The sequence below is a fragment of the Manis javanica genome, chromosome 17 (assembly GCF_040802235.1).
Source record: "Manis javanica isolate MJ-LG chromosome 17, MJ_LKY, whole genome shotgun sequence".
In the NCBI taxonomy this organism is placed as follows: domain Eukaryota; kingdom Metazoa; phylum Chordata; class Mammalia; order Pholidota; family Manidae; genus Manis; species Manis javanica.
The window spans coordinates 11,583,638-11,599,497 of record NC_133172.1 but is presented as its reverse complement, the minus strand read 5'-3'; the positions used below and the strand labels follow the sequence as shown (position 1 = coordinate 11,599,497).

Here is a 15,860-nt window from a genome sequence, read left to right as displayed (position 1 = left end):
CTTTAATGTTCCTTATAAGACAGGTCTGCTAACAACAAGTTTCCTTGGTTTTTATTGACCTAAGGATATCTTTTTTCATCTTCATTCTTGAAAGGTAATTTGCTGGATATAAGATTCTTGGTTAACAGTTTTTACTTCCAGCAATGAGATGATGTTGTCCCACTGCCTTCCAACTGCTATCATTTTCAATGAGAAGTCAGCTGTTAATCTTACTGGGGTGTACATCTATATCATGTTATTTTACTTTTTTGATTTCAAGGTCTTTCTCTTTGGCTTTCAGTATTTTGCCTATGATGTGCCCAGATGAAGAGCTCTTTGTGTTTATGCTACTTGGAGTTTATAGAGTTTCTTGGATGTATGCATTGTTTTTTTGTCACATTTTGCACATTTTCTGCCATTTAATACTGTAAATATTTTTCTGTTCCTTTCTCCACTCCTCCTTCTATTCCCATTACACCTGTTGCTACACTTATTGATGCCCCACATTTCTCTGTGGCTCTTTGTTTTCTTTCATTCATTTATTTTTCTCTCTGTTCTTCAAAATCTGTAATCTCCATGAATCTATCTTTAAGTTGGCTGCTGGTTACTTCTGCCAGCTCAAATCTACATTTTGGTTATTGTCCTTTCTTAACTCAAAAATTTCCATTTGATTCTTTTTTTTTTTTAAACAATTTCTACTTCTTAATAGTATTCTCTCTTTGATAAGCATTTTTCATTGTACCTTCCTTTAGTTCTTTAGGCATGAGAGCTGGGAGGAGAGGGACCCCCTGTGTCCCTGGCTGCACCTCCCTGGAGTAGAGCCCTCCAAGTAGCGCTTCTGATACACAGTGCACGGGGTTGGTAGGTAAGGGAACAAGTCATGGCTCAGATGCCACAAACTCACTATTCTTACTGAGATTTACTCAATTGGCCTGAATGAATATTTCTTAAAATGCTGGATACCTTTAGGATAACTTCTAGAGACTTTAACTGCTTTAAAATAATTTTGACCTCTTAATTTGTTGCTTTACTCTTTGTATTTTCAGAAGTCCTAGTCCTCTTCCACATGATCTTTTGAACAATTTTTGTTGTGACAAGAAGAGTGAACATAGACCTACCCTCTAACAAATCTTTTAAGTATTCAATATAGTACTGTTGGCAGTGCTGTACATCAGATCTCTAGAGTTCATTCATCTTCCTAAATTGATACTTTACATTCCTTGGTTAGTAACTCCCCATTTCCGACGACCCTAACCCTGGCCACCACCATTCCACCCTTTGGTTATATGGATTTGACTGTTTTAGATACTACATGTTAAGTGCATTCATGCAGTATTTCTCTTTCTGTGACTGGCTTATTTCATTTAATATTCTCAAGGGGTTCATCCATGTTGTTGCATATTGCAAAATTTCCTTTTTTCAATGCTAAGTAGGATTCCATTGTATGTATAAACCACATATTCTTTACCCATTCATATGTCGATGGTCATCTTGGTTGTTTCCACATCTTAGCTATTGCGAATCACGTTGCAGTGAACATGGGAGTGCAGGTGTCTCTTTGAGAGCCTGATTTCCATCCATTTGTTTCAATACCGACAAGTGGGGCTGCTGGATCATACAGGAGTTCTATTGTTAGTGTTCTGAGGGAGCTCCCGACCTTGCAAGCTTGGAAACCCTACTTTCAGCTGCTCTACAAAAGCAGGGAGAAGGGGACCCTGCATCCCTTCCACTCAGTGTTCTTGAAGCTTTCTGTTGCATGTTTTCTAGATCAAGTGGATGACTCTTCTGGCAGCCATGTTATCAAGGATAACACCAAGCCCCGCATTCGAATGTGAGTTTGAACAGACTTAGAACCTGGGGTTCCTACCAAAGTGGGGATATTTTTACCCTTCTTGTGTTCCCCCAGAGTTCCTTCCTCTCTGGGAGAGAAGTGGTAGATTTCTCTGGGTGTATGTGGGAAGTTCAACCAATATTCCTTCCTTCTGGGCATCCCATAGTTGGGCCCACGGGGACAGATGCCCAGGGCCCTGGGGTTTTAGGTAGAATTGGTGATGGCACATGTGAGGCTTGAGTATCCATGGAATGTGACTAGAGGGATGTGGCCATGGATGTAGAAGCATGCCAGGCATCAGCATACACCTCCCCTGTCCTGGACCCCTAGAGGGGTACCTGAGGGAGAAGCCTGGTGATAAAGAATATTGGAGGAAGGGGGTGTAACTGGACAGTATCTAGAACACTTGTCCATGTCTGTCCGGGGTGACGAATACTCAGCAGATGCATCTGGGAGATGACAGAGGTTTCCACAGAGCAGGGCTGTGGCCTAAGAGCAGGGCACGTCACACATCTCCATCTTATTTCCCATCTTAGTCACATGTGTATGTCTTGTGTGTGGCCTCATTTCAGACGCATCAGGATAGGAAAGAAGTTTCAGGTCGACATTCCAGAGCTCCAGGAGCACCCTGCGGCCGAGACCAGTGAACATGGAGCTTCTCTGGTCTGGAAGCCATCGGACGATGTGATGGGCCATCCAGAAACACAGGATAGAGGTGGCTGAGACATGGGGCCAAATTCCCAAGGGTACCCCCCCTTCCCTCATCTCCAAGGAGTTCCTCCTCCCAGTCCTCACCTGGACCAGGAAGCAGTATCCCTGGGTGGGGTAGCCGGCTGTGGGACCAGGCCGTCTCCTCCCGCCCCCATTCTCCTCATGCAGTAACCAGCCAGGCCATCCTGAGCAGGTGCCAGGAGCAGGGTTTCTGCCCTTCCTCCCTGTCCTTCCCATCACTTAAAGTGAAATATGGAAGCATTTCTACTATGCAGCTCTATTTCTCTGAACCCTCTTGCTCTAATTATTCATATATGTACTTTATATATGTATGTGTATATGAGTGTGTGTGTATATAAACCCAGCAATACATCAATTCTTATATTATACAATTTTGTTTTATGTAACAAAAAGTGAGAGAATAAGGGAATGCAAGCATTATTTATACAGTTTGTTATATAACATTTTTCGTTACCATTTCTCATCTCTTCATTTATTCCTGTGGATTTGAGTTACTGTATGGAGGGCTATTTCTTTACTCCAATGCATCTCCCCTTTGTTGTACTGTTGTTGTCATATATGTATGTGTGTGTGTGTGTGTGTGTATATATATATATATATATATATGTTTATAAATTACAGGCCCATAACAGTAGTGTTTTATGCAATTACTTTTTAGGTCAATTAAGAAAAGAGAAAAAATATGCAATTATACTGACTTTAATAATTACCTATATAAGTACATTTACCAGTGTTTTTTGTTTGTTTGTTTGGATTCAGATTACTATCTCATGTCATTTTCTCTTTCAGTCTGAAGAACTTCCTGTAATATTTATTTTCATTGTGGAGGTGTAATTCACATGTCATACAATTCATCCCCTTAAAATAAAGTATACAGTGGTAGTTGGTATTTCACAGACCTGTGTGTGCAATCGTTGCTACCATCAATTTTCGGATATTTTCATCATATCCCAAGGGAGCCCTCTACTCAGCAGTCACTCTTGTCCCTCCCCTCCCGACCCTGTCCCCAGCCGTAGGTAACCACAAATCTACTTTCTGTCCTGTAGGCTCTGCTCTTCTGGACATTTCATATAAGTGGGAATCATACAATGTGTGCTTCTTTGTGTTTTCTTCCAGTTAGCATGAAAACTTAGGGTTTCACCCATGTTGTGTATATCAGAACTTCATTTCTGTTCATGGCTGAATAATTCTCTCCCTTGAATGTTCCTTGTAAGACAGGTCTGCTAGCAACAAGTTTCCTCAGTTTTTATTTACCTAAGGATGTCTTTCTTCACCTTCATTTTTGAAAGGTAATTTTCAGGAGATAAGATTCTTGGTTGAGTTTTTACTTCCAGCAATGAGATCATGTTGTCCCACTGCCTTCCAGCTTCTATCATGTTCGATGAAAAGTCAGCTGTTAATCTTACTATAGTGTGCATGTAGGTCACGTTATTTTTCTCTTTTTGCTTTCAAGATCTTTATCTTTGGCTTTCAGTATTTTGCCTATGATGTGCCCTGATGGAGAGCTCTTTGTGTTTATGCTACTTGGAGTTTATAGGGTTTCTTGGATGTATGTATTGTTTTTTCATCTCATTTTGCACATTTTCTGCCATTAAATACTTTAAATATTTTTCTGTTCTGTTCTCTACTCCTCGTATTTCCATTACACGTGTTGCTGCACTTATTGATGCCCCACATTTCTCTGAGGCTCTTTGTTTTCCTTCATTCATTTATTTTTCTCTGTGTTCTTCAAAATCCATAATCTCCATGGATCTAGCTTTAAGTTGGCTGCTGGTTACTTCTGCCAGCTCAAACCCCCATTTTGGTTATTGTTCTTAACTCCAAGATTTCCATTTGGTTCTTTAATAAAAACACAATTTCTACCTCTTAATAGTATTCTCTCTTTGATGAGCTTTTTTCATTGTACCTTCCTTTAGTTCTTTAGGCATGAGAGCTGGGAGGAGAGGGACTCTCTGTGTCCCTGGTTACACCTCCCAACCTTGCAAGCTGAGAAACCCTACTTTCAGCTGCTGTACAAAGGCAGACAGAAGGGGCCCCTGCGTCACTTCCAGTCAGTGTTCTGGAAGGTTTCTGTTGTGTGTTTTCTAGATCAAGTGGATGACTCTTCTGGCATCTGTGCAATCGAGGATGACACCAAGCCCAGCATTAGACCGTGAGTTGGAACAGACTTAGAACCTGGGGGTCCTTCCAAATTGGGGATATTTTTACCCTCCTTGTGTTCCCCCAGAGCTCCTTCCTCACAGGGGGGTTAGCTTCTCTGTGGGAGAGAAGTGGTAGATTTCTCTGGGTGTATGTGCGAAGTTCCTCCAATATTCCTTCTATCTGGGCAGCCCATATTTGGGCCCACTGCGACAAGTGCCCAGGCCCCTGAGGTTCTAGGTAAAATTGGTGATGGCATGTGTGAGACTTGGAATGTCCATGGAATGTGACTAGAGGGATGTGGCCATGGATGTAGAAGCATGCCAGGCATCAGCATACACCTCCCCTGTCCTGGACCCCAAGAGGGGCACCTGAGGCCAGCAGCGTGGTGATAAAGAAAATTGGAGGAATGGGGGTGTAGCTGGACGGTATCTAGAACACTTGTCCATGTCTGTCAGGGGTTACAAATACTCCCCAGATGCATCTGGGAGATGATAGAGGTTTCAACAGAGCAGGGTTGTGGCCTGAGAGAAGGACACGTCACACATCTCCGTCTTATTTCCCATCTTAGTCACATGTATATGTCTCGTGTGTGGCCTCATTTCAGACGCATCAGGATAGGACGCGAGTTTCAGGCCGAGATCCCGGAGCTGCAGGAGCGCCCCCCAGCCGAGACCGGTGAACAAGGAGCTTCTCTGGTCTGGAAGCCATCGGACGATGTGATGGGCACTCCAGAAAAACAGGATAGAGGTGGCTGAAACATGGGGGCCAAATTCCCAAGGGTACCCCTCCTTCCCTCATCTCTAAGGTGTTCCTCCTCCCAGTTCTCACCTGAACCAGGAGGCAGTATCCCTGGGTGGGGTAGCCGGCTGCGGGACCAGGACGTCTCCTCCCGCCCCCCATTCTCCTCATGCAGTAACCAGCCAGGTCATCCTGAGCAGGTGCCAGGAGCAGGGTTTCTGCCCTTCCTCCCTGTCCTTCCCTTTGCCTGCTTTTCAGGGAGCTGTGAGGGAGACAGGGACAAGGAGCCCCTCTCTGTGCTCTTGGGGACGTCTCCTCCCGGCATTCACTGACTCCCTGTGTCTCCCTCTCTCACACTCTTCTGGGGACGTTTGCTGTGCACAGTGACTGAGCTCTGCAAGATGGCCTCCAGCGCAATGCCAGGAGGGGGCACCAACCTGGAGCTCGCTCTGCACTGCCTGCACGAGGCCCAGGGCGATGTCCCGGTGAGCTGGAGGCAGGGGCGGGCTTGGCGGGTCCCTGGGAAGCCCCTGCTCTCCTGAGGCTGGGGATCTGGTGCATGTAATGTGCCCTCTGCAGGCTTTGCAGCTCATGAAAACTAAAGAAAGACCACCCATCCTTCTCCCCAGTGGCTGTGGGGTTGATGTCGTCAGTTGTAGGGCAAACGTGCAGATGTGGCCCAGTTAGTCAGTTATTTACCTGGGGCAGCTGCAGAGCACCAGGTTCCTCCGAGATCGCAGGGGCAGGGGGAGTGGAGCCCAGTAGACTGACTCAGGTCCTGCACTGATCTGGTTTATCGATGGAGCTTTACCTTTTTGATTAAAATCCCATGTACGAAAACCCCTGATGCAATGAAAATATCTGCTTCCTCCAAGGACCCGCTTCACAATCCTGAAGTTTAGAAAATGAAAAGTTCAACTCTGAGTAGTGGAAATGGGGGTCATGTCACCCAAGTTAGGGCCCCAGGAGTCAGTATTGGCAACTGTACTTTTCCTCAAGTTGCAAGGCAGTGGCTGCCACATAGTGGGTGCTCAGCAGAGTAACCAGCACATGTGTGTTTGCCCTCATGAGTGTTGTGGCCCTGGGGCAGGGCTGGCTTTGGGACCCCCCTCGGTCTAATGCTCTGCTTCTACCATTTTTGAAATTAACAAATTTTCAAAAAGCCTGCAATTTCATTTTGCACTGGGCCCTGCAGGTTCCGTGGCCAGTCCCGATCGGGTTGACACTGTTGAGCGAGACAAAATCCTTCTCCGTGGGGCTTGCATTTTAAATTTAGGACAGTCAAAGGGAAATCTGTTTTTAAAAGTTGTTAGTGATTAGTTCTATGAAGAAAATAAACTGGGGCATGGCACAGCCAGGGCTCCTACAAATGCCAGTCCTTGACGAAGGAAGGAGCTGGCACAAGAGTAAATCTGCACACTGCTTCATTCATCAAGAAAACCCTACTATTAGAAAAACCCCAGCTGCACTCAGTATGCGTAGCGACAGAGCCGGTACGTCCACATGCAGTTTGCAGGCCGTGGCCAGTCCACGGCCCCACCACGCGCTGAGTAGCCCTGGAGTGAGGGAGGCTTTAGGGAGGCCTGTGTTTCTCAAATGAATGTAAGGATGAAGGCAGGCCTCCACCTCACCTTCCCTCCCTCAGAAAGTAGCCCGCTTTCCTTCCTGCTCCAGGTGGCCCTAGAGACCCTGATACACGGAGGACCCCAGAAGCCACCAACTCACCCGCTGGCTGACTACCACTATGCAGGTACTGGAGCAAGGCTGCGGGAGTGGGTGTGCCCGGCTACTACCCGGGAGCCAGTCGGTCTCGGCGGCAGGCCCTGCTTGTGCCCCTGGGTGTGCTCTTGGGGCCCTCCTTCTCCTGCCTTTCCAGAAGGGCCTCTCCTCTCCAGGGGACATCAGTGGGTGCCTGTCTCTCCTGGCTGGGTCCTCCCTTCCCCCTTCCAGTACAGTGGTTCCCTCAGGGGCTGTTCCCAGCCAGGAAGGGGATCCCTTGGCCAAGGAGCCGTGAAGGCGGGCTCAGATTCAGTGGCTGAGCACCCCAACCTAGGAGTCAGGCAACTGGGGGTCCCTGCCTCCCGTTGGCAAGTCTGTTAACCAATGGAAGCCTTGTTACTGCATCTGTAACGTGGGGATAGTATTGGTCCCAACCTGCTGAGGTTTTTCTAAGGATTGTATGAGACAAAACAGAATTCTTGGCACATACTTGGTACTTGGTAACGACAGCTTTAAAAAGGGCAGGCTGCATTTCCGCCATGGCTGCGGCTGCAGAACTGTCCTTTTTCCTCCTGTTTCTCTGATAGGTTCTGACGTCTGGACCTCCCAGGAGAAGGTTCTGTTTAATAAGGCATTCCAGGCTCACAAAAAGAACTTCCACTTGATACACAAGATGGTAAGGTATACGTGGGTGGGCTGGTGTAGACAAGGCCTCGACTCACACCGCTGAGCTGAGCTAGAGCTGGAGGGCCTATCGGGGTTACACGCTGTTCACACTGTAAACAGTTGGTAATTTAAAAAGGCCACTGATGTGAACAACGCCAGACAGTACAGAAATGCCATCATGTGCTCAAAGCCCTCCACACCCATCCCCATCATCCCGCTTCTGAATGATGACCTCTGACTTTGGCTGGGCACCTCAGGCATTTCCCCGTACAGATCTTACGTGCATATACACATGTATTTAGGAAAGGATGCAATCATACTACACTTAATGTCTGCTGATGTTTTTTGTTCTTTTAACTTGATATACACAAAACTGCACGTAACAAAAAATGTACTATTTCATGTTTTGACATATTTATACCTGCAAAACCATCACCATAGTCAAGATAAGAAACACATTCATCACCCCCAAAAGTTTCCTCCTGTCCCCTTGGTAAATCCCTTTTTCCTACCACCCCTGTCCCTCCCTAATCACCTCCTTATCTTCTTTCTGTCACTCCAAATTAGTTTGCATTTTCCAGAGTTTTCTATCTGTCCTGCAGCATGTGCACTGCTTGTCTGCCTTGTGTGACTTCTTACACTCAGCATCATTGTTTTGAGGTTCATCCATGTTATTGTGTGGACCCTTTTTCTTGCTGAGGAGTATTCCATTGTGTGGATGTAACACAGTTCATTTAATCATTCACCTATTGATGGACATCTGTGGGGTTTCCAAGTTATCTGCAATTATAAATAAAGCTTCTGTGAATATTCACATTCAAATCTCTACATGAACAAGTACTGTAGGTGGGGGGGGAGGGCAGCAAATACTTAGGAAAGGAATGAGTGGCTCACATGGTAGGTGTACATTTAACTTTTCAAGAAAGTGCCAAACTTAACCAAAGGGGCTGTACCATTTCACATTCCCACCGGGAGGTACAAGAGTTCCAGTTGCTCCACAACATCTCCAGCACTTGATATGGTCGGTTTTTTTAATCGTAGCCATTCTAATGAGTATGCAGAGGTATCTCACCGCGTTTCCCCCTGACTAATGTTTCTGAACAACTTTTCATGTGCTTGTTTGCTATCTGTGAGCCTTCTTTGGTGTCTGTTTGCTTCTTTGCCTTTGTTTTCACTGGGATGTTTGTGTTTTTATTGAGTTGTAGGAGTTCATTATTTGTTCTGGGCACAAGTCTTTTATCCAGATATATGCTTTGCAAGTATTTTCTCCCAATCTGTAGCTTTTTAGTCTTTTAACAGTGTCTTTTGAAGAAAGTTTTAAATTTTAATTAAATTCTATTGATTACTTTTTCTTTCATGGACCGTGATTTTGGTGTTGTATCTAAGAAATCTTTGCCTAACCCAAAGTCACAGAGTTTTTCCTCTATGTCTTCTAGAAGCCTTATAGCTTTAGGCTTTACATTTAGATGCGTGGTCCTTTCGGGGTTAGGGTTTGTATGTAGGGCATGGTATGGATTGCAGCTCCATCTTTCCTGTGGGTGTTTAGCTGTTCCAGTGCCTGTTGTTGCAGAGGCCATATCTTCCCCACTCAGCCGCCTTTGTACGGGGCCAGATAGCAGCTGGCTCTGTGTGTGTGGGGTCTGTTCTATGTATTCTTGGATTCTATCTGTTAAAACTGTCTCTGGAATTCCCCCCCCGAGTCCGTGGTGGGCACTGGCCTGTCGCTGTCTCTCCTGCGGTGCGTTTGTCTGGCTTTGGGATGGGGGTAGTGCTGACCTTGTAGAATGAGTTCAGGAGTGTTCCCTCCACTTCAGTTTTTTGGGGGAAGAGTTTGTTTAGAATTGGATTACTTCTTCCTTCCTTAAATATTTGGGCCTGCAGCTTTCTTTGTGGGGAGGTTTTGAAGTGCAAATTCAACTTATTTAATAGATATATGGCTACTCAGGTTATCAATGTCCTTTTGAGTGAACCTTGGTAGTTTTTATCTTTCAAGGACTTTTGTACATTTCTTCTAAGTTGTCTGATGTATTAGCATAAAGTTGTTTATTATATTCTTATATTCTCCTTTTTGAATTTATAGACTATAGTGATAGCCCCTCTCTCATTCCTGCTTTCGGTAATATATCTTTTTATTCTGATCTGACTAAAGGCTTATCAATTTTACTGATTTTCTCAAAAAACCAGTTTTGGCTTCCTGGTTTTTCTCTATTTGGTTTATTTATTCTGCAATTTCTTCTGTTTGCTTTGTGTTTAAATTGCTCTTCTTTTACTAGTTTCTGAAAATGGAAGCTGAGCTCATTGATTTCAGACCTTTCTTCTTCCCAAACATGGGTTTGTAGTGCTGTAAGTTTCCCTCAAAGTACTTCTTTGATAAGTTTTCTTATTTTGGGTTTTCATTTTTATTCAATTCAAAATACCTTTTCATCTCCCTTTTGATTTCTTTTTTGAAGTATGAATATTTAGAAGTGTGTTAGTCTCCAAATGTTTGAGGATTTTGCATAGTTCTTCAGTTAACTGATTTTTCAGTTAATGCCATTGTGACCAGAGAAATACTTTGCATGACTTGAATCCTTTTAAATTTATTGACCATTTTTATAGTCCAGAACATGGTTTACCTCTTGGTAAATGTTCTTCGTACACTTGAAGGTAGTGTACCTGCTGTGGGTGAGTGGAGCTCTATAAGTGAGAATTCGTTGTGGCTCAGAGTGTGGTTTAGGTCTTCCACCCCTTTACTGTCTAATTGTTTCAGCAATTGTTGAGAATGGGATATTGAAATGTTTTCCTATAACTGTGGGTCTATTTTTCCCCACAGTTCTGTAATTTTTTGCTTCATACATTTTGAAACCCTGGTGTAGACATATGAACTTTTAGGATTCTTATGTCTTCTTGATTAATTGACCCTTATATCATTATGAAATTATTTACTTTATCTCTGGAAGTACTATTTGCTCTGAAATCTACTTTTTCAGATATTAGTATATCCAACCTCTCCAGCTTTCTTAAAAATGGGTGCTAGCATGCTATATCATTTTTCTGCATCTCACTTTTAAACTATTTAGCCTTTACAGCTAAAGTGTGTTCTTATAAATAACATGTGTTCGGTGTTGCTTTTTTATTTCCCATTAAATATTCAGCCTTTTAAATTAGGGTGTTTAGAACATTCACATTTAATGTTGTTATTGAATGGTTAGGTTTAAGTCCATCATCTTGCTATTTGTTTTCTATTTGTCCCATCTGTTGTTTGTTTCCCCTTTCCACTTTTTCTGCCTTCTTTTGGCAGAAAAAATTAATGTAGTAAATTGTAGGATTCTGTTTTATCTCCATCGTCAGCTTATTGGCTATAACTGTATTTTATTATTTTGGTGGATGCTTTAGGGTTAATAGTCTGCATCACTAACTCACCCCAGTCTCCCTTCAGGTGACTTGATAACATTTCATGTGCAGAATGACAGCCTTCCAGTAGCGTACTTACATTTCTCCTCCTGGCCTTTATACAATTGTTGTTATGCATTTCATTTTACATATGTTGTAAACCCCACTATACATTGTTGATATTTTTGCTTAAGTGGTCAATTATTTATAGAGAGCTTTAAATAATGAGATGTCTTATATAGTCGCCCATGTACTTACATTTTCACTGCTCCGCATTCCTTTATGTAGATGCATATTTCCATCTGGTATCATTTTCCAGAAGGAAATAAATGTAAGTCACTTAACATTTCTTAAAGTGCAGATTTGCCAATTATGAATTTTTCCAGCTTTTGTATAGCTAAAAAAGAACCTTTATTTGGCCTTCATTTCTGAAAGATATCTTTGTTAAGTGTGGAATTCTAGCTTGACAGGTCTTTTCCCTGTAATTTAAAGAGGTAATTTACTTTCTTCTGGCTTTTATTATTTTTCATGAGAAATCTCCAGATTTCTGTGTCTTTGCTCCTCTGCATATAACATGTCTTTTTTTTACTGGCTGGATATTTGTCAGAATTTCTCTTTGTCACTGGCTTTGAGCAATTTTATTATGATGGGCTTTGGTGTGCTTTCTTCATTTTTCTTTCTTGTGCTTGCAGTTTGTTGAGCTTCTTGTGTCTGCGGGTTTATAGTTTTCCTTACATTTGGGGAAATTCAGCCTTGTTTCTTCAAACATTTCTTGCATCCCCCCTTCTGCTTTGAGGGCTCCACTTAGTGGGCGCTGGGCTTCCTGCAGCTGTCCGGGAGTCACTGATGCTCTTTTCATTTCGACTGAGTCTCTTTTTCTCTGTGTGTTTCATTTTGGATGATTTTTATTGCTGTATTTCCAAGTTCAGTAATCCTTTCTCTGCAGTATCTAATCTGCAGTGTAGTTTTCATCTCAGACACTGTAATTTTAATCTCTAGGAGTTCTTTTTGGGTCTCATTAGTGTCCCATGTCTCTATTTAACTGTTTCAACATATAATGTACAATTATAATGACTCTTAGTGCCCTTTCCCGCTAATTCTAACATCTGTGTCCATTCTGGGTTGATTTTGATGGATGGATTTTTTCCCATTATATGTCATATTTTCCTGCTTTCTATGCCTGGTAATTTTTCAGTGGATTCCCGGCATTGTGAATGATAGCTTGTTGAGGGCTGGATATTGTTGTATTCTTAGTAAGTATTCTTGAACTTTGTTCTGATACATGGTTACTTGAAAACAACTTGTTCCTTTTGGGCTCTGGTTTTGGATTTGTTTAAATTGGGCCATTTTTGTCTAAGGCTAATTATTCCTCATTACGGACGCAAAAGCCTCCGAATTTCTCTATCAATGTCCCATGAACTATGAGTTTTTTCGCACCCCAGCGGGTGGAAACCAGGCGCTATTCCTGGCCCTGTGTGAGGTGCCTTTTCATCTACTTCTTCCAGGCGGTTCTTTACCCAGTTTTGGGCCACCTCATATGCCCACGCTGGTCAGCGCGTTGCTGAACGCTGGAGGGGAGCGCCCCCCAGATCTCTGGAATTTTCCTCTGAGCAGCTCTTCCCTGTCCTGCCTTGTCCTGTGAACTCTCACCGCCTTGTTCTCCCAGAATCCTCCCTCCCATCTCAGCTCAGGAAGCCCACCTGGCTCTGCCCGGACCCCTCTCCCCGGGCCACAGCCTGGAAACTCTCCCAGGGTGTAGTGTGTAGGGACAGTGGGGGCTTATTTTCTGTCTCTCAGAAAGACTTGTTCTTGGCTTGCCTAGCATCTTACCAAACATTATTTCAGACATTTTGACTGTTTCTTCTCATTGTTTTGAATGGGAAGGTCAGTGTAGCTCCTGTTACTCCATCTTGTTTGGAAGCAGAAGTCCAACTTCTTTTTTTTTCTTCTAACCGAGTGATATTTCTTAGGCAGAGGATTTACTACTTTGGCTCCTAGTCTTTGAAGATACACAGAGCTGAAAAAATTTCACATGGAGAAAGTATTTTCTGAAGTGAGCCCATATCTTAACTGGCCAATTAAATTTTCCTGAGAAATCATCTTCCTAGAGCAATTAAACTTTCCTGTTCCGTTTTGTTTTTACAGAAGTTATTATTAATGGGGTCAATTCTTAGTGGTGGGAGAGCACACAGTGGGGTCTGAATGCCCGAGGATCCGACTGTGCCCTCAAAACCCCCTCCTACTCTCGTGGGCCCCTTATCTCTGTGCTGCAGGGCGCTGCCTAGCTGTTGCAAAGGCTTTGTGGTCTCTGCTGATGAGGGCAGCCTGCTGCAGGGAGTCCCAGCTGGTAAATGCATAGCCATTAGGCCTGACGTCACAGTGAGCGCCTGTGTAGGGAGCCCTCGTGTACACCTTCCTGTAGGGAAGGCCTCCCGGGATTGACTTGAGGCTCAGAGAGCATGCAGAGCTTGGACGGTGCTGGCTACAGTGGCGTCACCCTGAGCTCCTTATCAGCAGCAGGACTCTGTGCTTCTGTTCTCCTTGTAGCCCAGGGGCGTGCCAAGCCCAAGGGGAGAGACATACCAGGAGAGCTTTCAGGAAGTGCCTAGCCCCACGGTGAGGGGGCGTGTGGGGCAGCGCCCAAAGCCCGCTGCTGTTTTCTTTCACCAGGTCCAGACAAAATCGGTGGCCCAGTGTGTAGAGTATTACTACACCTGGAAAAAAAAGACCAGGTTTGCCTATGTTCGGGCCCCAGGCCTGGAAAATGGGGTCAAAAGGAAGCTGTTCGAGTCAGACCCAACAGAAACAAAGGTAGGGGATTCTGGGGCAAGGGGTCTCACTGGAGTTCAGTGCTGGTCTGGACAGCTGCTGATCACCCAGGTCAGGGTGGGGAAGGGGCCCCTACAGAGGAAAGCATCTCCCTCAGAAGGGTGGAAGGTCGGCACCCTGATGTCATTTCTGCCCCTTGTGCAGGCCACTTGCAGCGCTAAGAAGAGACGCAGCCGCCGTCCAACCCCTGAGTTGAAGACAGAGACGGAGAGTTGCAGGGGAGAATGCGTCATCGCCACCAGCCCAAGTGCTGGTCCCAAGCGGACCCCTGAGCCTCCGGGGCATGGCCAGGGCCAAGGCGCTTTTCCCTGCAGGGAATGTGAGAGGTGGGCACCAGCCCTGTCCCCGGATGCACCCACACAGCCTGCCCTCTGTCTCCGTGGGCCCTCAGCCCACCTTCCCCCTGCTCTGACCCATGTCCTCTGCTGACTCTGCAGGGTATTTGATAAGATCCAGAGTAGAAATGCCCACATGAGGCAGCACCGGCTTCAGGACCCCGTGGAACCAACTGTCAGGGCAGAGAGACCAGCGAAGGCCTTTAAGCTGAAAGAGGAGGAGAAGGAGGAGGAAGGGGAGATGGGGGCTGACATGGGCCCCTTGCAGGGGTGATTTGGGCCGTGAGCCGGGGCAAGGCAGCAAGTCATCGGGATGAGGACCTCGGGCCCTGTCACCTCTCCCTTCAGCCTTCCCGAGGTGTTCAGGGCATCCCTCTGCCTCCACCCCCACTCCCCTGCCCCCCACTGACCAGCCCAGCTTGCAAACACAGCGGGCATTGACCATCAACACGCAGAGCGCTGCCATCATTGGACACTGTGACATCCTTGCCAGCTGGTGCCAGAGGCTCTGTTCTCTTTAGGTCAATAGTCTCTCCCCTTCTATTCTCCGGAGCAGAGAGCCTTGTGTGGGGAAACATGTTCGATCTGAGTCCTCACCAATCTTTGCCTCAATTTTGGGGTTTCATTACATCTGTTAGAGAAGGCCGAGGTGTGGACACCCAGTGGGAAAATAACTCCGGATCTCCCAACATGTCAGACTCCTCATTAGGAGAGTGTGCCCTCTGCATTTAGCCCCTAGTATGATAATGACTTTGTACATTCTTAAGTTTTTTTTTTGTACAAGTCAATTTGTAAATCTAATTAAATTGTGTTCTTAAGCAGCTGTCTTCTGGCTTCTCTGGCCTGTTGAGCCAACAAAGGCTTTAGGGCTCCTGCCAGTCACCAGCGCCACAGAAACGAGTGAGCTTAGTGTCCGCCCTGGAGGGGCAGGGTCCCCATACATTCCGGGAACCGGCCCTGAGGTGCCCACTGCAGTGTGTGTCAGCACCCAGTCCATGCAGTGGGCCCACAGCGACACAGGAGGGACACAGGTGCTCCCCTCAGGGAGCTCACATTTTAGGAGCAGGAGAGCAGCAGGAATAAATAAGCAAAGTGGTTTTAGCTCCTGCTTTGGGCCATAAGGACAGAAGAGTCAGCAGCGTGGTGACCAGCAGTCAGGGCATGACAGGGGTTCCAGTGTGTCCGGGGTGAAGTCAGGGTCTGCCAGCAGCGGCCAGCTCAGCATGCGGATCGCAGCGGGGACGAGGATCACCCCCTCCTGCCCCGAGGTCCACACCAGAGGGCACAGGAAAGAGCACGTTCCTCCCTCCTTCCTCGTGTCCCTCTTTAAGAGCGGGGAGGCTTGTAACGGTCTCCAGAAGAATGCCTCTGGGTCCACTGGTCAGGACGGGGCCCACGGCATGGCAAGTGCTGCCACGGGATCTAGCGGAGGGTTCAAAGCTCTGTGGCTGCTGTGCCGAGGTTGCAGGAGGCAAGATGGCAAGCCTGGAGAGGTGACAGAGGCTCTCAGAGACGAC

At 45.7% G+C, this 15,860-nt stretch overlaps 1 protein-coding gene across 1 annotated transcript in view; it reads left to right on the top strand.

Annotated features, from left to right (window-relative positions):
- LOC140847150 (zinc finger protein 541-like) overlaps positions 1 to 15,670 on the top strand; it is a 40,576-nt gene extending 24,906 nt beyond the window's left edge. The window contains exons 10-19 of the mRNA XM_073226401.1: positions 1,747 to 1,810; positions 2,383 to 2,525; positions 4,631 to 4,694; positions 5,289 to 5,431; positions 5,807 to 5,907; positions 7,097 to 7,172; positions 7,729 to 7,817; positions 13,850 to 13,990; positions 14,153 to 14,334; positions 14,446 to 15,670. Of these exons, the coding sequence (XP_073082502.1) occupies positions 1,747 to 1,810; positions 2,383 to 2,525; positions 4,631 to 4,694; positions 5,289 to 5,431; positions 5,807 to 5,907; positions 7,097 to 7,172; positions 7,729 to 7,817; positions 13,850 to 13,990; positions 14,153 to 14,334; positions 14,446 to 14,617 (1,175 nt within the window). The 3' untranslated portion in view covers positions 14,618 to 15,670. The remainder of the gene's footprint in view (positions 1 to 1,746; positions 1,811 to 2,382; positions 2,526 to 4,630; positions 4,695 to 5,288; positions 5,432 to 5,806; positions 5,908 to 7,096; positions 7,173 to 7,728; positions 7,818 to 13,849; positions 13,991 to 14,152; positions 14,335 to 14,445) is intronic.
- The last annotated feature ends 190 nt before the right edge of the window (positions 15,671 to 15,860 follow it).